The sequence below is a fragment of the Perognathus longimembris genome, chromosome 13, assembly GCF_023159225.1.
Source record: "Perognathus longimembris pacificus isolate PPM17 chromosome 13, ASM2315922v1, whole genome shotgun sequence".
In the NCBI taxonomy this organism is placed as follows: domain Eukaryota; kingdom Metazoa; phylum Chordata; class Mammalia; order Rodentia; family Heteromyidae; genus Perognathus; species Perognathus longimembris.
The window spans coordinates 31048502-31072577 of NC_063173.1; the positions used below are offsets into that span (position 1 = coordinate 31048502).

General features: G+C 34.1%; 1 protein-coding gene across 2 annotated transcripts in view; it reads left to right on the forward strand.

Moving 5' to 3' along the window:
• Nucleotides 1–24076, forward strand: part of Ano3 (anoctamin 3) — a 317815-nt gene that overhangs the window by 169066 nt on the left and 124673 nt on the right. Inside the window, exons 3-5 of one of the 2 annotated variants that reach the window (XM_048359642.1) lie at nt 3342–3536; nt 5667–5738; nt 13180–13298. In XM_048359642.1, coding sequence (XP_048215599.1) covers nt 3342–3536; nt 5667–5738; nt 13180–13298 — 386 coding nt within the window. Of the gene's footprint in view, nt 1–3341; nt 3537–5666; nt 5739–13179; nt 13299–24076 lie in introns of those variants that run through there. The other variant, XM_048359643.1, reaches the window with a different exon arrangement.

Sequence of the window (24076 nt, forward strand, 5' to 3'; positions counted from 1 at the left end):
TAAATGCTCACTTAACTGTATGACTTAGGTCATTAAATTTCCCTCTGTAGTCTAATTTCTGCATAGTTAATACAAATCACAGTGTCTGCCTTGTAAGAATTTTAGAAAAGTAAATGACGCATACACCCGCATTACATATAATATATACCAACACAAATGTGGTGGGTGCATAGAATTTCTTCTAGTGAATAAGTAAATTTCTAGACCATATATAAAACAGTTTGTTTACTTAAGGTGCTTATAAAAACATACTCAATCTGTAAAATAAAAAAATAAAATTATCAGAATACTTTTGTTCTTTTTGTGTGTTTCCTTTATATTTTATCTAAAACTAAGACAGTCAGTGCTTTGTAGACTTGTATAAGGCATAAGGAACTGAAGCATATCTTAAACTATTTTTGCAAGTGTGAAAGATAAATATTTTAGGAAGGGCATTTTGGCACTATTTATCCACATGATAAATATTCATGGTCTTCAACCAAGCATTTCTACATCTAAGCATTTCTTCCTAGAGTAATTCTCAATGAGCTGAAAAAGAAGCTTTAAAACTAATGGTGACATTCTCTTAAAAGTGAATTATTGGAAAGACCTAAATGATCAAGGGAATGATCAAGTAATGTGTCTTGTCCATGAGAGGAATATTGTGTAGTGGCTCAAAAATCCTTAGAAAGGTGCATATTTAGTATATTTTAAGTATCCATTAAATATTCATTTCCATTTAAATATCTGTGTACTTAACTGGAAAGGTGTCCAAGACATACTAAAGGAGTAACCGGGTAATGAAGCACTGTATGGTTCTCTTATTGGAAGAATATATTTACATAAATGAATATATTTATGTATGTAATTACCAGTAAAATGTTAACATTGCTTTATTTAGGGAAGAGACTGGTTTGGAACTGATTTGGGACTTTAAAATAAAGGTATAATCCTTAAACGTGGCAGATAAGTGCACCAGTCACAAAACCAACCTATAAAGCCTATTTCATTTTAAGTCCCTTTGCCCTCGGTGGTAGGATTTCCAAGTCTAGCTCTGAGATGAACTGTGAGATCACAGTTTTCCATCACTCAGACACAGATACTCAAATGCTTTAAAAAGATGCTAGGGTCAAGCAGCTTCATAACTTATCATTTTGGATCAAGCAGATTTGTAACTTGTCATTTTACAGGTCCAGGCAACTCCAGGATTATAATATCCATTTTCTGAAAAAACTTTATAAGTTTAAATTCTATACAAGGTGCACCCTTAAAATAGTTTCCTCATTTTACTCTGTCTGATAAACTTACTGAGGAAACAGAAGGCTTGTAGGATCTGAGAGTCGCACTAAACACAGATTCCAGGAATATTTTTGAGATACTTCTTAGGTTGCATGAATTAGCAATAAACAACAGTGATACAAATACATCTATATGGAAGGCATCCACAGTGTCGTGGACAAAGTTAGCTGACTCAGTCAAATATACATTTGGCCAACAAATCTTTGGTGAAACCTTCAAGGACCCCTGGTGTTTGTAGACATTAAAAATAATACCATGGGGCTGGGGATTTAGCTCAGCGGAAGAGCGCCTGCCTGGCGAGCACAAGGCCCGAGTTCAGTCCTCAACTCTGGAAAAAAAAAAAATACCAACAAAAGCATAAATTCAATGCACCCTGGAGCTTGCATTTTTAGGCTTAATTTATTAATTTAACAACAAGGCAGTAATGTAGATGGATGGAAGTGTTAAGTAGAAAATGAAAGAGAGAGATATGTCTTAGGAAATACATGAAAACTATAGAAAGGATGAGTTGAAGAATAGCTCAATGGCACTAACATAGAATCATAAAATCATTTTTATGAGAAAAGGATAAAGAAAAATTAACTGAAGGAAATGCATAGTAGCTAGGTGATATTCATCCCATATCAAGATAGGTTCCATTGAGTTTATGGGGCTTTGCTTGCACATAGACCTCCATTCTGAATGTATTACTCTCTCCAAAGACAGTTTGGAGACCTGTAGGGACTAGAGTTCTAAGCATGCACATTTTTCTTGGATTGATATTAAAGATGAAGATGGACAAAAGCAGGAAACTGAGACTAATTTTTGCCAGGGAGCAGTGTATTGGCATTTCTGCTTATGGAGGCACAGTCATGTTGAAAAATATCCCGTTGCTTCTTTATCTGTTTATCTTTACATGGGTCTACAAAGAAGTTGCCATTTAGCAAAGCAGTTGCCATTTAGCAAAGCAGTTTGTGAATACTATGCTTTTTTTTTGGGGGGGGGGGGGGGAGGGCGCAATCCTGGGTCTTGGACTCTGGGCCTGAGCACTGTCCCTGGCTTCTTTTTGCTCAAGGCTAGCACCCTGCCACTTGAGCCACAGCGCCACTTCTGGCCATTTTCTGTATATGTGGTGCTAGGGAATCAAACCCAGGGCCTCATGTATATGAGGCAGGCACTCTTGCCACTAGGCCATATCCCCAGCCCAATATACTATGTATTTTGATCAATGTTTCTTTCAATGTTCTGACCCACCTTTCTCCACCCACCCCCTTTTCTGTCTCTATTTTGTAAGATATACATTGAATTATTTTTATTTTATTGTTATTGTTACTCTAGAGGTGATACAAAGAGGTTTATAATTACACAAGTCAGATAATTAGTGCAATTCTTTCTGAACCATATCTTCCTTTCCCTTGCTCTCTCCCAGATTTTTCTTCCCATCCCCACCCACAAAATGAGTAGCTCACTTTCAATATAGCATCAAGTGAGTACCAGTGGTGAATTTGTTCTTGACTGCCTTCCACTCCTATTCTCCTTTACATTCATCTACCCCTTTCCCTTTGACCTCACCCTTATTTCTAAGAGGGCAACATCTCTTCATGAAAGGACAGAATGCTCTCTTAACCTATGCTTCATGAACAATTTTTATATTATGCCATGCTCTCCCTTTCCAGCTTCTAAATCACTATTTGTGTGTTATTTTTGTGTTTAAGGTATATAGAATAAAAAGTAATCTGTCTACTAATAGTAATTTGAACACATTCATGTTTAGTTATTTTACTGGTTACACACCTAAAAAGTTAAGTTTATTCATACCTCCTGAAATACCCACACAGATTTTTTTCTCCCAGACTCTTTAAAAAATTGTAAAAATTCAAACTAAAATAGTTATTTCTCTGATCTATTTAACAAAATTTCAAACACTTCCCTTGCCAAAACAGAAATAAAACTAACAAGTTCTAAAATCTCGTTGATACTTTTCCAGAGCACATTTCTGACAGAGCCATCATGACAGCTAACATTATTTACTAACCTCTGATAATGACTTTTTGTTACTAAAATTTGTTTTATTGAATTTTTAGGTATGAATATAAGCAAAAGTGAGATAATGAAAGAAACTTCCCTAAAGCCATCTCGGAGATCCTTGCCTTGCCTTGCCCAGAACTATGCCCATTCCAAGAGCTTGAGCCAGTCAACTTCTCTCTTTCAGTCAACCGAAAGTGAGTCTCAGCCTCCCACTTCTGTAACATTAATTTCTGCTGACAAAGTAGACCCAGGTGAGCAACAATTACTATTTTCTTCACTTATCTAGTGTTTTCCTTACACTTACTTCTTTTCCCTTTGTCTAATACCTGTAGAGATCCTGAGGAGAAAGTCTACATAATAAAGATAAATGTATTTTGTGCCAGTGAGATGAGAGGACATTTATTGTGCAGATGTGTTTTCATGCCTTCTTTGATTTGCAAGTGGATAATCTTATGGGAAATATGAACCTAATATTTACTGACTATACTAGCAGACTAGAAGGGGTGGTATTGATCAAGACTCACCATTATCGCCACAATCATAAGCTAGCATGATGAATTGGAGCGCCTTCTTAAAACTATTTAAAGATAATACAATTTTTAAATGTTTGAATTCAAGACCAACTTAAATCTACATCAGTTTGATAATAAAAATTGAAAAAAAAGATAATACAAAGCTTTAGTATTGCAAACAGCATTATGCAGGAAATTGAATGGAAAATAAACTTTGTATGTGTATAAAAAAAAAATCTACCCAATGATTGTTACAGGGATTTAAGGATATAGCAACAAATCTATAAATGTAATAAAGTGAGTAAATATAACCTTAGACCAAAAAACTCACCTCCATAGATGGAGAAAATGACAGTCTCTCAAGCCTGTAATTCTAGATACTTGGGTATGTGATCCAGAGAATCATGTCAAAATCTGTGTTTACTCCAAATTAACCAGGCTGGAGAAAATAGTTAAGTGCTAGGTTACTAGCCAAGTAAGCAGGCCAGCCAAGCTCAAGGCCCTGAAATGATACTTGCAAACAAACACACACACACACACACACACACACGCGCGCGCGCGCGCGCGCGCATGCGCACGCACACACACGAAATAGAAAAATACATACAACCCAAAAGTTATATAGATTGATGATAACAAAATACTAGGACAGAGTAACATGAATCTACTGCAGTAGCCTTCAAAATTAAATACCTTTTCCACAAAACTAGAAAGACACCCATAAAATTCACTATTCATATGAACTGGAGGAATGGAACAGAGGAAAAGGAAGTGGAAGAATTTGAATATGATCATAGCACAATACATCCATGTAGAATAATATCAGAACAGTACATATTTACATAATCTATATACTGATAAAAGCAAAGAAATAAAATATCAAACCTTTTTGTTTATACTTACTTCTACAAAGAATTTACTGTTTTGTTGCATGCACATGAATTGGTGTTGGCAATAAAATATAGCAGGGAAGAGCTAAAATTTATGTACATCCAACCTATATTCTGTGCTAAAGAAACTTTGGGGATGAAGTGATGCACTTTTATTCACATATTTGCCCATTTGAGACAGGTCAGTGACTCATTAGGTAATTTTTTTTTCACAAAAGTCAAGTCACAGTACAACTATGTTTCCTGTAATTTAGTAGTTGTTTCCATTCTTTCCAAGCTTTTCTCCTGTGAGAGTTTATTTCCTCATGATGCATTTGAATTACATCCATGCTTACATAACTTGAAAATACCTATATTTTGCATGAATACAGAAATATCAGAATGCATTATAAATAGTTAGATAAAGCCAGCACACAAGTATTTCCTTCCATCAATTAAAGTGAATTCAAACTATTTCAACTCATTAGCTTAAAAATTTCTGCATAATAGACAATTAATTGGATATCAGACCACATATTCTAGATGTTTTGCTTCAACTATGACGTGTTTCACTGATTTTTTAAAAAAATCTTTTTCCCTTTGTATTATTATCTTCATGTAGTTGTACAAAGGAGTTGCCATTTAACAAAAGTTTATGAATATAATATATCTTAATGGATGTCATCCCTTTCAACATTCTCACACATCCTTCCCCTTCTAACCCCTTTCCTCGCTCTTCTTAATTCTGTAGGTTATGTATTGAATTCTAAATTGCATTTCCCCCACTTCTCCTCATTTATTAGCTCCTTTCCCTTTGACCCCCACCCCAGCTCTCTCCAATGCCTTCTTCCTGGTGTTTTATTTTACTGAACATTGGGTGTATGCAAGTGTCTGCAAATATATTAACTAAAATATGATGAATTCAATGGATATATTAAATAGTATAATTCCTTGGAAAGGCAAAAATCACTGGTTTGTTGTTTGTTTTGTTTTATATCAGTTAACCTTGAGGACAATAATAAAGATTCTGGACTGAAATGTTCTTTTGCTGACCTCAGTGATTTTTGCTTGGGTGAGTGAATTTCAAATATATCTTTCCTCTTTTACCTTCAAATACCAACTGTGTCCGTTAAAGGTGGAATGTTTTTAAGAAAAAAAAGTTCATGTTTCGTGTTTAACATTTGAGAGTTAAGTTTATTATTCTGAGGTTCAAGATTATGATGCTATTTATTGTACAAATTGAACTTTGAATAATGTAAGGAGATTTGTAAGGAACAACAAATCCCATACCGTGAAAAACAAGTATTATACAAATAAAGTAAAGAGAGTCAGTAAAATGAAACATGAATATACCCAAAGACTTATTTTGTAACTTCACAGTGATTTTATTTCTAATTAGCAGAAATTAAATTCTTAGTTTTTAATAATGGAAACATTGTGAGCCTGGCTTTAGTGCCTACATCAGACATTCACCACCCTGGTTATAGTTTCAGATCTCCTGGGAGATCTTCAAATTCCATGATCTCATTTGAGGAGATTCATTTGAGGAGAGAAATGGTATTCATAACTTTTTCATTATTACCTAGGTAACCATAAAGAATGACCAAGATTAAAATTTTCTAGTCTAATGATTGTATCTTAGTTTCTCTCTCTCAGGACATTCAAACTTTTTCATCATTTATAATCTTATGAACTAAGTTATTTATAATAACATTTTGAAAGAAATGAAAATTTGTCCTGGTTCTTTTATACATTGTGTGTGTGTGTGTGTGATAGAAACCATACCCCTTGATAATAGCTCATTGTGTCCAAGAATAAGGTTTTTTCCCTTTAATTAATTAATTAATTAATTCCAATGGAAAAAGCAGCTTACCACTTATTTTCTGATTGAAAACATCAAAATAAATCAATCCTGAAATTTTCTCTGTCCAAAGTGCACACAGAAGTTCCCTTGTAACTAACCATTCACCCAAATTAGCATCACTTAAATGTTAATCAATCACTAAACATACATAAATGTTTTATTTCACGCACATGAATCTTATTTCTGAAAGTGTACTTTTCCAAATTTAGAAGTATTTTTTCTAGGTATGGCATAATCAGATACCCTGATTCAAACTTTCTGTCTTTATCATTTCTATGCATCTCACTTATTTGACCAGTTGATTCATATTTATATCTCTCAGATATGCCACTTCATATCTGATGTCATAACATCCATTGATATGCTACCATTACCTCAAATTAGAGAAACCTCACATCTTCTGAAAAAGTTAAAACACATCTTAGGGAAGATGTGTTTGCCTTTATGACAGCACTGAAGAAGATTTTCCAGCTCACTGTAGTGAGTATTCTTAGAATCCTTCTGGATGTGGCACCTGTTTGGGAAACACTTAGGTTTGGCTACATATGTAAAACAGGGGTGCTTCCATTATCTTTCACAAGAGATCAAATAAAATAGTGCCAGATTTATCATGAGTATAAGTAAAACACGGATGTTTCAGCAGTACATGTTATCTTTGGAATGTAAAGCATTCATGTTTCCTAATTTTGGTTTTAGAGTGTAGATTATCACTTTGAATATTGTTTTGAAATTTCTAACTACCAGAAGTCCCATAGCTGACATCTCATTAATTGCCTTCTTTTTTTTTTTTTACAATGAACTAATTTAAGCTGTACCTAAGAATGTTAATACTTCCTCAAAGTTAACTGCATGTGGTCAGTGCTTCATTAAGGATTGATATTTTTAATTGTGCAAAATGAGGGCTATGATCCTGACACGAGTGGCTCACACCTGTGAGCCTAGCTATTCAGGAAGCTGAGATATGAGGTTCGAGGTTCAAAGCTAGCCATGGCATGAAAGTCCTTGAGATTCCTTTGTACAATTAACCACTAGAACAGGAAGTAGTGCTGTTGCTCAAAGTAGTAGAGTGCTAGCCTCAAGCACAAAAGCTCAAGGAGAGCACCCGGGCCCTGAGTTCAAGCCCCAAGACAGACAAAACATAAATATGTAAATAATAAGTTGAGAGAGAGAGAGACAGAGACAGAGACAGAGAGACAGACAGAGGGAGAGAGAAAGAGAGAGAGATAAATGAAGGCTATGCAGGAACATCTGGTTCTATTGATTCAGAGCATAGGTTTCCATTAAGGATGCCCAATAGAATGAATGTATGTCATGGTTGAAAATTTACTGTTTAGTTTTTATTGTGGTTGATTATAATAAATAGAATAGTTTTCCTGATTTATTTTTCAGCCTGTTGTTGCTGTGAAGAAAACCTCCTGATGTGTGTGTATGTGTGAGTGTGTGATTGCGTGTTCCTCCATTGCAAAAGTGTATCAAATCTAGAGATCTTGTGGTTTAATTGATTGAGGCCTTTAGTTACCACATCCTATGAACTGTAAGGATAGAGATATTTCCTTACTTGAACTCCTTATATATCTTTATCTTGCCTTTTTAGATACTTAGGCATTCCAATATTATTTTAAATAAGAATAGAAGGATGGAAATCATTTTCTCTTTTCTTATTTTAAAGCAACTAATTTTATACTTTCCCTATTTAGTATGATGTTGGACATATGTTTATCACATATGTTCTTTATTATGGCAAGAATCATTCACACCGTTCCAGATTTCTTCAGAGCTTTTATCATAAAAGTATCTCAATTGATATGAATATTTTCCTTGACCCAGTTTACCTTTATAGATTTTCCTATGTTGGATTATCTTTGTATCCCTGGAATCAAATAAACCTGATTGTGTTTTTATTTTTTATGATGTTGTTAGTGTATTGTTGAATTCAATTAGCAAAAATTCTATGCTCAACAAGAGATTTGTCAATAATCTATTGCATTTGTGCAACTGTGCTTGTATCATGACCTTTCGGTCCACAAATGCTCTACCTAAAATTTTTTAAATACAAGTTAAATGCAAAAAAATAGTCATATTAAGAATGAAAATCTTTAAAGCTTTGATGTGATCAAATAAGCACCTGAGAATTTTTTTCATTCTATAATCAATTGCACCAATTTCTGTCATTTTGCTCCACATGTTTCATATTATAAGAAAGAACTTCTACTAATGTCCCAAACCAATTTGAGGAACATAGAAATAAGTATATATTATAAAAAAAATCACACTTTCTAGTTAGGATAGTGTCATAGTTGACATAAACCATTTAGTTGTTTTTTTTTGTTTTTGTTTTTGTTTTTTCTTTCATTTTTTGGCCAGTCCTGGGCCTTGGACTCAGGGCCTGAGCACTGTCCCTGGCTTCTTTTTGCTCAAGGCTAGCACTCTGCCACTTGAGCCACAGCGCCACTTCTGGCCATTTCCTGTATATGTGGTACTGGGGAATCGAACCCAGGGCTTCATGTACACGAGGCAAGCACTCTTGCCACTAGGCCATATCCCCAGCCCCAAGTTGTTGTTTTTGTGTTGCTGTTGTTGTCGTTTTTTGCCAGTCCTGGGGCTTGGATTCAGGCCCTGAGCATTGTCTCTGGCTTCTTTTTGCTCAAGGCTAGCACTCTGCCACTTGAGCCACAGTGCCACTCTGACTGTTTTCTATATATGTGGTGCTGAGGAATTGAACCTAGGGCTTCATGTACAGGAGGCAAGCACTCTTGCCACTAGGCCATATTCCCAGCCCCCCATTTAGTTTGGTTTTTTTTTTTATTAAAAACTTTCAACAAATTTTCTTGGCTCATTTTTCAAAATACATTCAAAATCTGACCACTTGTCATGATATTTATTGTTCTACATGGTGTTCTCAGCTAATTCTCTTAATAGACCAGTTCAATAATTTTCCAACTGGCCTCTTTGCTCAAAGTCTCGCCTCTTTATAGTGAATTTCTGCAAAGCAGTTCCAAGCAGCTTTAATAAAAGGAAAATTAAATCTCATCATTTTTCTACTTCAGTCTCCCCAGGGTTTCCTATTGCATTTAAAATATAAACTTGCTGTGCCTTCAGAGGCCTGACAGAATCTGGGTCTGTTCTCTCTACAACAGTTCCGAATGTTTCCGTTCACTCACAGCGCTGCAGTCAGCATAGCCTTCTCCTGTTCCTCGTCCATAGTGAACTTGTTCTAATCCCAGTGCCCTCCTCTAAAATAAACCAAATGCATATCAGCTGCACTTTCTGTCCCATATAAATTTATCATCGTAATATTTATCTTGCATATCATATGAAATACTTGTCCTGTTTTATCCATTCTAATTGTTTTTTTAAAATGTAATCATAAAGGTGATGTACAGAGGAGTTACAGTTGCATATGTCAGTTAAAGAATATATTTCCTTTTGAACAGCATCACCAACTCCGTCCTTCCCAGTTTTTCCCCTCCTGTCTCCCTCTCCCCCAAGTTGTATAATTTCATTTCCAACATACTGTCTAGTAAATATCACTATTGAATTGGCTCACCTTTTTTTCCCACCATCTCTATGCTTTCTCTTCACCTCCCTGAATAAGATGGATTTATATATAAGACAGAAGGAACAGAAATCAAAAGATCAAAGACCTCATCAATTTTTCTTACATCTGTAATCTCATAATGAAAAATAACACCTGACAGGTTGCTGGTGTCCAAAAGTATTTAAAAGATTAAAACACGATATTGTCAAATGAATGAGACAGAGGCTGTTACACACACACACACACACACACACACACACACATCTTTGAAGGGTCTGATGTAGAATAAAATGTTTTTCAACACTATGATAATTTTAATCTGTTACTGCTTTTCAAATTTTGACTATGAATATTGTTTTTGCATTTAATTGGTATTAACAGATTTGTAGGTAGAGCTTTTACAGGAAGACCTAAAAGGCATCAAAATTGAGAGACACAGGATAAAAAGACAAACAACTTACAAAAGCAATACTTGTAAAACTGTTTGGTGTAAACCAACTGAACAACTTATGCGGAGAGAGGGAAAAGGAGAGGGGGGGAAAGGGAATGAGGGAGGAGGTAACAAACAGTACAAGAAATGTATCCAATGTCTAACGTATGAAACTGTAACCTCTCAGTACATCACTTTGACAATAAATAAGAAAAAAAGATAGTAAAATTGTTATTCTAACAGTTCTCATATGGCTCATATGGGATGTCCCTCCTGATATTCAGGGATTTGGGGGGCATCTAACTGTGTAAAATTGTCACATTTGGGGGAGAACTTAGTTTACATTCAATTGTCTAGTTTCTAACAATTACTACTTCTATCAATCTGAGTCAGATTGCTTAGCTTTTTGTCACAATTTGTTTTTTAATTAATTAATTTATTTATTCGCAAAGTGATGTACAGAGGGGTTACAGTTTCATACATAAGACAGTGTGTACATTTCTTTATCCAACTTGTTACCTCCTTCCTCATTTTCCCCCGCCTTCACCCTTCCCATTCTCCCACCATGAATTGTACAGTTGGTTTACAGCATATAGTTTTGTAAATATTGCTGTTGCCTTGGTTGGTTTTTATCCTTTGTCTCTCCATTTTGATATTACCATTCCCTTCCTTAGTTCCAGTACAAATGTATACAATATCCAGGGTACCAAATCAGTTAACGGTGATATAAGGGATAAAACCATGAGGAAGAAAGACAGAAGAAAAAGGCATAAGGGGAAAAACCTCCCATGCTCCTAGATTTAGAGAATTCACATTGTGAAAATGACAATATTGCCAAAGGCTATCTACAAATCCAATGCAATAGCCTTCAATATCCCAACACTATTCTTTAATGAAGCAAAGGAAGTAATCCAAAAATTCACAAGGAACAATAAAAGACTCCAAATAGCAAAAACAATCCTAAACAGGAAGAACAGTGCTAGAAGAATTTCAGTACCAAACTTCAAACTCTATTACAATGCTATAGTAGTAATAAAAAAAAAAATCTTGGTATTGGCACAAGAATAGGCCTGAGACCAATGGAGTAGAACTGGTGACCCAGAAATGAACCCACAGACCTATGGCTATTTAATCTTTGATAAAGGAGCAGAAAAAAAAAGTAGGATCGAAGAAAGATAGCCTCCTTAACAAACAGTGCTGAAAAACTTGGCTCAACACCGGTAACAAACTAAAATTAGATCCTTATATACCATGTTGCACCAGATCAATTCCAGATTCTTACCTTATACCATCAAGTTCATGACAGAATATGGTGAGACTGTGCTGGGTGAATGGCTGAGTAGTGGGTGGAGTGTATGCTAGCCAATGGCACAGTGAAAAGCAGTTCATGTGTTGATTTTTCTTAGCTTTGTGGATTATTGAAGATAATGTCATCTCTACTATCTTGTGACTACAGAGCAGGGTAACCAGGATAGATAAGGAGCAGACCACACAGAAAATGCAATTAATCCACACCTGACTCCTTATAACCACCGTGTTCTATCCCCTAACAGCTGTATAGGGACAGTGTATAGAGTTATTCTTCTAAAGAATCTTTGTGAAAGAATAATAGTTTTTTTTTAATTATTAGGTTTGTTGGTAGCCTGTTGGTCACAACGTTAGATATACCAAACTCTTCCTACCTATATACACACCATCCTTATATCAGTTTATGATTTGTGAAATGATCATGTCAATATAAATATTCTTTCTTATACTACAGATTTTGTATAGAATAAAATGAACAGGTTAATGAGATAATATGTATATGATGGGAATAAAATAATAAAGTATGGAGATAAGCATTGTTTTTGTTTTCTTAAGATCTTTTACATAAAATTACATTTTATTATCATCAATTAGCTCTACCAGGGGATTTCATACATGCATGTGGTATACCTTATTTATACCTTCCATGCCTCTCTTCCATCCTTACTTTCTAGCTCGCAAAACAATCTCAGAAAGCTTGAATTTCACATATTTACAGAAAATATTATAACCACACAATACCTTCTTTCACCTTCAATATTTTATTCTGCAGCCTCAAAACTTCTGGAAATCCAGGATAAGATCATTATTAGTAATGAATTTTAAATTTTACAGCACCAGTGCATGTAAGAGGACACACACTTTTACAACACATTTAAAATTCTTCAGTGTTATTTTGTTAATTTGCAAAGAACCTCCTGCACTAACAATACAGTACTAAAAAAGAATGATACAACTTCCTTAGTGATGGAAATGTATTAAAAGATGATAAATTCGGCCTGGGAATATGGTCTAGTGGCAAGAGTGCTTCACTCATGTACAGGAAGCCCTGGGTTTGATTCCTCAGCACCATATATATATAGAAAAGGCCAGAAGTGATACTGTGGCTCAAGTGGCAGAGTGCTAGCCTTGAACAAAAAGAAGCTAGGGACACTGTTTGGTCCCTGAAAGTCACTTGGGCTATCAGTATTAATATGGTAGCAGAAAAACTTTCATATGACTTTTTGGTGTGCTAATTCTTTGAGTGGGTCTACCATGTGAATATTAAATTAGGCTAATTCTCAGGGAAACTTAAAAAGGGAGACAAATACATTCCAAGAAAAACAGTAGAAGGTAGAATAAAATGAATGTAACTTTTCCTTACTCTTTTGTAGCCCTAGGTAAAGACAAAACTTACCTGGAGGAATCAGAACATGCGAATTATGACCGATCTCGCCTCATTAATGATTTTATTACCAAAGAAAAACCTGAAGCCAAGTCAAAATTGCCTAAGGTAAGCGTTTTTGAGACTGTAACTTTAAAAACTGGTATATGTTTTGAATATTACTTTCAACAGCTATGACCTTTTGAATGTAAAGAAAACCTGTATTAATCTGTATCTTAAGGACTCAAGTGGGAAATTTTATTTTATTTTATTTATTTATTTTTTTTTTTTTGCCATTCCTGGGGCTTGGACTCAGGGCCTGAGCACTGTCCCTGGCTTCTTTTTGCTCAAGGCTAGCACTCAAGTGGGAAATTTTACAGACATACTCTTTTATCTTATAAAATATTTGTTTGAATTCTCACTCAACGTTTTCACTCACGGCCCAAACTGTACCAATTGAACCATGCCTCAAATCTAGCATTATGCTGGTTAATTGGAGATAGAGGCCTCAGATTTTTCTTTTCAACCTTGTCCTGAACCATGATCCTTCAAGTCCCAGACTCCTGAATAGCGAGGATTGCAGGTGAGAACTGCTGGAATCTGACATTATTTTCTTTTCATCATATTACAAATTTCCCCTTACTTTAAAATTGTATTTGTTCATTTTTGATTCACACATAAAAATGGTACATCCTAACAGTAACAACCTGTTTTAGTACATCTGTATATTATAACCTAATTAATTTTAACATCTATCATATAAACCTGTAATATTCTTTTCTGCAGAGTATTCAAAAGCATTTCTTGTACTTGTTTTGAAATATGTGGTGTTTATGGTCAACTCTAATCACCCTACTGCAGTTGAAACCTGGGACAGTCCTTTTATTGAACTGTGACTTTGCAACTATCAAATTGAATCTTTTATATTTGAAATATGAAAACTGTTCAATAGTAATTCTCTTTAGGGAATTGTTCTCTCATTTTTCGTGCTTTTTGAATGTCAGTAAGGTTTATTATTAAACTTGTGAGCATGATATTCTTTACTTCGTAGTGAAAGTGATAAGAATGCTTAATAGGAAAGAAATATGCTTTCAATAGTTTGAAAGCCTGTCAACTCCAGAGGAAGAATGACAATGATTGCTACTCTGGTATAAATTCTCATTGAAGTATAAGAGATTTAGAGCATTAAATCAAACATGAATATTTAGCATTAAATTGACCAATATTTCAATTCTAGTCTTACTAATTACTAGTTATAATCTCATGACCAAGTTAATTTGATACTGGAATATTGTTTCACTCATCTGTAAGAACTGAGTTTTGTTTTCGTATATTTCTTATCCAATTTGTTACCTCCACCATTTCCCCATCCCTTCCCTATTTTCCTCTCCCATCCCCACCCTGGGTTGTACAGTTGGTTTACACCATATAGTTTTGTGAGTATTGATGTTACATTGGTCTGTCATTTTATCCTTTGTCTCACAATTTTGGTATTTCCTTTCCCTTCCTTAGTTCCAATATGCATATATACAATATCCAGGGTATTTAAATCAGCTACATTGATATCAGGGGTAAAACCATGGGAAAGCCACCAGCACAACTATGTTCATCTCAGCACAATTTGTCATCACTAAAATATGGAACCAACCCAAATGCCCCAGTAGATGAGTGGATGAAGAAAATGTGGTACATATACACAATGTAATTCTAAGCCTCTAATCAGAAAGAATGACATTATCCCATTCATAAGGTAATGGAAGGACTTGGGGGGGGGGGGGGAAATCATACTATGTGAAGTGAACCAGGCCCAAAGAAACATAGACTCTACGGTGTCCCTCATTGGGAATACTTAGTAAATATCTAGGATAGTCCTCACTTAAGATCACATTAGCTCAATAGCTATGTACACATGAACACATAAGATGATGCTAATGAAATGAACTCCAAATTATGGAAACAAGTGGTATATCAATGTTGTTGTTATTTTCAGCATGCCATGTGAAATTGTTCCCTTTTTCTTTTATGTGGCTCTTTCTTGTTCCCTCACTCCTTATAAATAATTTAATGGATTGAATGATTCCATTTTCAGGCATCGATGTAAAGTTCTTAGGTCATATCCATCCTTTATCATCCTCGACTTTTGTTCTCTCCTTTCTTTGGGTTGCCACTTCCAAAACTCTCCCACTTATAGAGTAGGTCTGGATTACATATGAAAAAAACGGTGCTGATCTTGACTGGATTATTTTACTTTGAAGAGAACTGAGAGGCACAATGTGAAACTATATGGGTCACAGTAAATGTTTAACGTGTTAGTTTTTTTTAATAACAACTTGGAGGTTGAGAATAACTCATTTATACTGGAGATTCCAACAAATGAAAAACACACAGTTCAGTTATTAAAAATATTTACTACCATAATTCTGCCATACCATAGACAAACTTTTGTGTGCTCTTCAAAGCATCTTCAATGTGACAATTCAAGACGAAATACCAAATGACTGCTGCTTATTTTTATTATTTTAATTCCAAAAGCTCATATTCCTCTGTTGGCGTTTTCTAAAAGAAATCAGGCTCAATTAAGGCTAAATTTTCCCAAATTTCCCCTAAATTTCATGCACTTGCAAATAAGATATTTTTATATTTACTTTAGTCCAAAGAAAAACATAAACATATACTTTTCTTCAATATTAGATCTTCTTTGCCTTAATTCATTTTCTATGTCTTCATTCATCTCCACCAAAGCATTAATAAAGTACAGAGAATTTAAATATTGGAGCATCATAAGTCTAAACTTTAGTAACCTTTAATAAAAAGATTCAACAATATCTGTGATGATCATTTCTTCATTTCTATTTATGTTGATGTTGCTAATAAGAGCTACTATTCTGTGCAAAACATTCTTAGATGACTTATATTTAACCTCTAGGATTTGTAAAACACCACAGTATACTGAAATTTGTAAGAAACAAACTTTGTTTCTTAAGATGTTCATAATGCAGTTTGACAAATAAAACACTACACGTCAAATAATTAAAAAGTAAACTACAATTAAAGACTTTTTGTATCTGCTTCTCTCTAATTTACCACACTGCCAACAATGGTATCCTCCATTTCATCCCTACTCACCATACTTTGTTTTTTCTTGGCTAGAATTGAACTTTACCATACTGAAGTAAAATTAATGCAAAAAACAAAACTACATTTTGAATTTTGCCAGATCTAGGGCTTGAATTCAGGGCCTGACCACTGTCCCTAGATTATTTTTGCTCAAGGTTAGCACTGTACCACTTGAGCCACAGCTCCACTTCTATCCTTTTCTATATATGTGGTGCTGAGGAATGGAACCTAGAGATTCATGTATATGAGGCAAGCATTCTACCACTAGACCATTTCCCAGCCCCTACATATTGACTTTTATCTTGACATAAAAAATGTTTTAATGCTGTACAACATAATAGTTCAATATAAGCAATCCTAATTGAATGCCCTAATGATTGTGGTTCATTTTCTATTCTTTGTTACATGCCTGTGAAAATATAGAAAAAAATTCTGACCACCTACATTGCTCATACTTCAGCTTCTATCAAAATATATCTATTGTAATCATCTCTTTTATGTTAAAATACAGAACAATTTCATTTGTAAAATGAGTTCTACCGTAAAGCCCTCAAAATGTTTCAGAGCCATTTAAAAGCTAGTGAATGACAAAGTATCCAGTGAAAAGCAAAATAATCTGCTTACAGATGCTCTTTTTGTACTTTTGTGACCAAGAATTGCATAAAGGCAATGACCTAAATTTCCATTGCTTACAATATTATCTGGAAATTCTGTATATATATATGTGTGTGTGTGTGTGTGTGTGTGTGTGTGTGTGTGTGTGTATACACACACATATATTTATTTATTTATATAAGCATTTTTCTCTCATTAAATTTTACCTTGAAATAATATGTATATATGTACTTGAGGACAAGTACAATTATAGTTGGCAATCTGGATTCATTGTGATCTAAATACATAGCAACTGTGACATAACTAAAATGAATATGTATATACAATATATTCATTACAATAAACTGAAGATTTTGTCTCATGTTACACATCTAGTCATGATAAATTACTTGTTTTAATCTTACATGTTCAAATCTTTTAATATAACCTATACTTTATTTTTTTCACAAAAATAACAGCTTTAAAGAGATCAATTTCCAATATGATAAAATACTATAATAGAATCAACAGAAAGGGAACAGGAACTACAAGAGCAAATTAATAAACTAATGTCTGATGTAAAATACACAGTAAATACTAGAAATGGGTTGCAGAAAACAAAATTTCCAATTGCCATCAGCTGTGAAATAAGATCATAAATGAAATCCAAAATCTTCCAAAGCTGTATTTTACATTGAAATTATCTAACTGCTCTGTTTGCTTGGTTAGTTTAAAAATTAAAGAAATCCAAAGATATAGCTGACAGGTTTGATGGTTGCTGTGTAGAAGGACTTTAAATTTTATTGAAATCTGGCTTTTCAAGCCTTCTGAATATATTTCCAGAATAATTTGATTTTTTGGTCATTTTTGTACTGCGGATTGAACCCAAGACATAGCACTTGCTAGACAAGACCTTTGCCACTGAGCTACATCCCAGCCCTTAGTTTTGGTACATGATAGATGGTAATATTTTAACACATACTCACTGCTTAAAATAATGCAATCAATGAGTTCCATTCATAAGAAATTCCAGGTTGACTTAGAGTTAGTTTTTAGAACAATAACTTGTATCTTTGGAAAATGTGTGTCTAACTGATATAAGTTAAAGCTGCCTGTGCTGAAAGTCATATTTTAGAAAGAAAGCATATCTGCAATATTAATATATTATATGATGTAGTATTATTGATAAATCAATAGTATTTTAAAAAACTGTGTGCAAACTTTTGTATTCTGGAACAAAGAAATATGGGGGAAAAACTGTATAGCATTTTCGTTCCAATTTTTGAGATTATCCATGAAAAATGTGCAGAGGCTTTGGAAGTTAGAGATGGTGTTAAATTTGATCTATGTCTACATTTAGTAAGCCTCAAGGTTTAAAATGGAAGCCATTTTTAAGGATCGCAGAGGCAATGTGTTGAAAACCTGGACATAGTCCTTTTTCCCTTGTGCATGTCTTTTATAAGACTTAGCATCTCCTCACATTAACAAAGACCTGAATTGGCCATAGTCTTCACTTGACCAGATCACTACAGTCGTGATAACGGTGCCAGCATTGATCTCTGAACTCAAAACATCTTGCCCACCCCTCCTCTGTTTTACTATTCTATCTGTATAGGGTATGCAAAATTGGAGAGTTACTCTGGTGTAAAGTGAGAAGGTAGCCCTGTTGTCCACTTGATCAAATTAAGCCTCACAGGCCAGGAATATGAGAATCATGGGAGAGTCCAGCTAAGATTACAAGAAACCAGCCAGAACCAGTTTATGCCCATCATCATTGTTTTGGAAATGTTTGTTTCTTGGCAAAACATAATGGAGACTCTAATAAATATAAAGAGACCAGCAGTCTTAGCTGACACCAGTGATTGTTAATGTAAACTATTTTTTTCTCAGGGACATAGAAAAAATCTCTAATATCCAATTTGACACAAAGTACTCACAGTATTAATTTAAACACATCTTATTCATTTAATATTTGAAGGAACCACATAATATTTAAGCAATAGTACATTATCTACAATGGTTTATCTCTTTAAAATTCCATTTATAAATGAATAACATAAGAAACTGTAACCTCTCTGTACATCAGTTTGACAATAAAAATTTTTTTAAAAATAAATAAATAAAATTCCATTTATAAAAGTTTTCATAGTGATACATTAAATTGGGACAAAAATTCCAACACTATTATTAATTATATACATAGGTTTATGCTAGCAGCAGTGATAAATATGAACTAAAAGGATAAAAAAGTTTGGAGACAAATTTGAATCTTATAAACATACTCAAAAGACTGGGAAATATCAGGAGGTAGTTTTCTAGTGTGAGAAAAATAACTGGCATAGTATCATTATCTGGATTGCCTGGGCTGCCTGCAAGTTAAATAAAGTTAAATTCTAGAGCAAATGAGTAGAGTGGGTTCTAAGGTAGTTTGGATAAATAAACATTGCTGCTGTACATCTCATTAATATAAACACTATCATGAATGGCATTTAAACATAGATTTCAGGGCTGTGAATATGGCCTACTAGTAGAGTGCTTGATTCATATATGTGAAGCCCTGGGTTCAATTCCTCAGCACCACATCTATAGAGAAATCCATAAGTGGTAGTGTGGCTCAAGTGGTAGAGTGCTATCCTTGAGCACAAAGAAGCCAGGGAAGTGCTCAGGCCCAGCACTGACAAGAAAAAAATAAAAACCATAAAGTTCAGTGCACAACAGACTAATTCTCAGAACTAGAATTTCTTTTTTGCTTCATGTAGCCATGTCCTAAGTCCTCTAGATGCTAGTCTAAAGGGATTATCTACTGTAGTGTCAATTAGGAATAGTGTCGCATAATCCATGTAGATTATAGACATTTTCCTCCCACCATCACTTTTGTTGCTAAAATTAAGTATGTTATCCATTCTGGTTTTGGGATTATAAATCTATTTTCAAATTAAAAAGCTTATCTTTTAGAATGGTGCTGTGTATTGCAGACAAAAAATATTATTGCAAATTCTTGACATAAATATTTTACTAGTTCATTAAGATTAGATCACAAAGCCATTAAATTTGGCTATGTGAAGTGCCAATGGCAGATGATGTTCAATATTCTCTCAGCAGTTCATGGGAATAACTTTCTGTAACACAGGTGACACTGCTCACATGATAGATAGGTGAAAAAACCTTGATGTTCTCTAGGACACATCTTTGATATGGACACTACTTACGACATTTTTTACATCTTTGCCTGAAAATCACACACAGAGTTTAGTATTCTGAGCTTGCTACTGCATATGTTTCCAAAAAATGATGATTTTTTTCATTTCTTTATTGTTAAAGTGATATACAGAGTGGTTACAGTTTCATACGTAAGGCAATGAGTACATTTCTTATCCAGCCTGTTACCTCCTCCATCATTATCCCCCACCTTCCCCTCCCCATTTCCCTCTCCCCCCATGAGTTGTACAGTTGGTTCACACCATATAATTTTGGGTATTGATGTTGCATTGGTTTGTCTTTTTATTCTTTGTCTCTGGATTTTGGCATTCCCTTTCCCTTCCCTAGTTCCAACACATACATACAGATGATGATTTTTAAAACTACAAGATTAATGCTTAAATGCATTCCTCTGGCTGTTTTAATTGACATGATCAAATATGAGATAATTTATACACTATATATCATAGTCAAGATTAACAAATACCACTTAAGAATAGCATTAACTCAAACCAGAGAATTACGTTTAAAACTAAGCCCCTAAAATACTAGGGAGTGATCTCATGATATCATTATGTATCAACGAAGTGGTAATAGCCTCTTTGAGTTTGAATCACAAACAAAAAGAAAATGACTGTATATGTACTTTAAAACAATGTGCAATATGTTGCCAATTACATAAAAATCCTTAGTTCTTCAAACAACTAGCACTAAGAATTACATGTAAGAAATATTTATAGGGTTTATCATTGTATGATGAAAACTAGATCTCATAAAGCTCTTTTCATGTGTTTTTAGATTTAACCCATATCACCATTGCTAGTTTAAAATCTTACACAGCTAATTAATGACTAAATAAAAATGGTTCTATTTCCCAAAACAACTTTCTATTTTGAGACACTATCAACGCAAGAATCCATCAGAAGTTCACTATTTTAGTAAATAAAAACTTGGAAGGAATATTTTAGTTTCTTTCCCCTAATGTGTACCGATAACCTTATATAGATAATATTTTGTTAATTTGTTCAGTAACTCAATTATAATAAAGAGAAGTTATTTTCATTTGGCCAGTGAAGATAACATAATTTAAGAAGATATGTTCCTAGCCTGTTTGACTAGGTATGAACAAAGCTCCTAGACCTGTTTACCTCTAGTTAAATGACTAGCTAAAGGAAATAAAATCATAGATAGGACCCATTCCTTTCTAAAACCTTGAAACATTGCTCTAAGTAGGCAGATTTGAATTTCCGTAATTATGTGGCTAACAACATCTAAGAACTAGACTGATTTGTTTGTAATGTATGCTGTGTCAACACAAACCTAAAAGTGGAGTTTTTCACGAATTTAATATTATTCTACCTCAGAAAAATTAGTCACAAAGTGAACTGTGTGAAGTACTGTGGTTACATAATATTCAACTGATTAAATGTGTTCAAATACATTTTCCACAATAAATGCATTTGAAACACTTGAAATTTGACTTGCCAATCAGAAAATCGAACAAAGCCAACACATTTCCCATCTTCACAAAACTCCTACAGCTGCCAACAACTGGCCAGAGAACTGAAATACAGCAGGTCTCTAGTAGAATCCAAACATGGAGACATTTTAATTCTAATCATAAAATTAAAGGAGAGATGAATATGTTGATTACAAGAATGACTGACTGTGCAGGAAAATAAAAGCAGGCTTTTCTATTTAGAAAGTCTTATTTTGTACATGAAACAAAGAAACAAAATAAGGTGTCAAAGTTGCTCTCACTCCTGGCACTAATTTGTTTATAATGAGATACACAGGAAGCTTCCCAAATCAGTAATTTATTGCTTTTCCTCATGAATGCTTAAAAATTCATCTTGTGAGTTACACCTCTTCAGTCTTCCTGGAATATTTAGCTCCAAAATCAGAATTGGAGAAATTTTATATACATATATGGATTTTTAAAGTAAATTCAATGATGCGTGGGCATACCAGTTAAATGGTACAGAGAATGTTCTACTTGATTCTAGCCTACGTTCAATCAGTTGCAGCCTTACATCAACCAGTTTCCTAATTGCTTAGGCATAAAAGCAATGAGAAAATCAGATGAGAATCTATTGAAGCTCATAATAAATAAAATGTAACTCATTGAGAGGCATACCACCAATAAGAACTCCAGGTTATATGTTTGGCAGGAAAAAAACCCCACAAAAATAAAAACGGAAACAAAAAAAAATCACCTAGTTAGCATGTGTGCATGCTTGTGTGCCTGTGTGTGTGTGTCTGTGAGTGTGTGTGTCTGTGTCTGTGTTAGAGAAGGGAAGGAGAACACAAAATGGTGAAACAAAGGACAAAAGGCAAACCAATAGAACAGTGATACACATAAGGCAATATTTGGGAAATTACCAACACATCTTGGGGAGGGGCTTCTTGTAGTGGAGGGACAGCAGGAGAAAAATGAGGGAGGGGGTAACAAATTTGACAAGAAATGCACTTAGTACCTTACATATACAACTATAACCCCTCTGTACGTCACTTTGACAATAAAAATGTTTTTAAATCCTACATTGGAAGTTTCAACATAAATGGTACAAGTAATATTAAATTAATAAAATACTAACATCTACTAAGTTCAGGGATTTCATTCATGACTTCTGTGTCCTTATAATGACTCTAGAAATGTGGAGTCCATTTTAGTCCCATTTCAAAGATGTTACCTACACCTAACAAATAGTAGACAAGAATTATATACAGAAAGCCACAACTGTCAAACACTGTACTTTGTCATGCTGATAATAAAGATAGATACGAGTGGTTAATAGAGGCTACCAGACCAGGATAACAAGTAGTTAGGAAAAATATTTACATTACTATAAAATAAAGGTATACATAAGGGACAAAAATATTGTGTATTCCTCACAGACTTGTGCTGAAGATAACATTTGAGGCTCCTGGGTTTATAACATGAGAAACTGAGATACTCTTCATCTCCGCAGTCTTCCCTCTGCATTTATTGTAGCAGGCAGTCTTCTTAACTCCACCAAATAACACAATGTAATGAGTATTTTGAGCAGATTTTATGCTTCTCAATGGAAAAGAAAATATCAACAAAACAAAGCCTACTAGTTTTGTTGAACTCTTTCTGATAATTGCAGATTTTCAAATATGTTTTAATTGTTTGTGGAGGTGGTTGACATATTGTTAATTCAAACAATAATTTCAGGTGATGGTTCTAGTGACAGAAATTTATTGATTTTAATTCCTCGGTTTCTTGAAACACAGTGATTATAGTTATATACTATTCCTAATTTAAAGAAGTTAAATTTACTATTTCCTAATCCTGTTGGAAAACCCATTTGTAATCATTAAGGTCAAGGCCATGACCAGTAACTGGTGGCATCTTAGGATCTGTATCTTGTCAGTATCTAATTAAAAGCTAAATGTAATTCAGTTGCATTTCAACTGGAAGATGAGGTACTGGGGACAAAAGCATTCAATTTTATTTACTTATTTTTAAGTAACAACCATATTTTATTGTTCTCAGATTGTAATCATGTCAGCTCAGAATGAATATAATACATAATTTTCTAAAAGTTACACTCGTTTCTGCTGTACCCTTGTGCAGTTAACAAGAAAATTCCCTGTAAATAATTTTAAAATAAAATACACAAATAAAAAGTAATTTCAGTGGATTCCACTCAACTTTAAAAAAGATAATACTTCCATTATCAATAAAAACATCATCGGTTTGCCTGACCCTTTTTTACTGTCAATACAAATACCTCCCTTCCACCTTTTGTGTTAAGCTGTCCAGATCATTCAACTAGCATGTAATATAGATTATTAAAAATTGACGGTAAAAACCTCAAATGTCACTAATGTTATATGACTAAATGTCATTTAGGTGATTCATACACAGATATTCTTAACCAGTGACAGATACGTCAGCCCCCTACCCAACCCCAAGAACCACCCCCTAAGAATGAACTAATAAAAAGCAATACAGACATTCTTATGAAGAG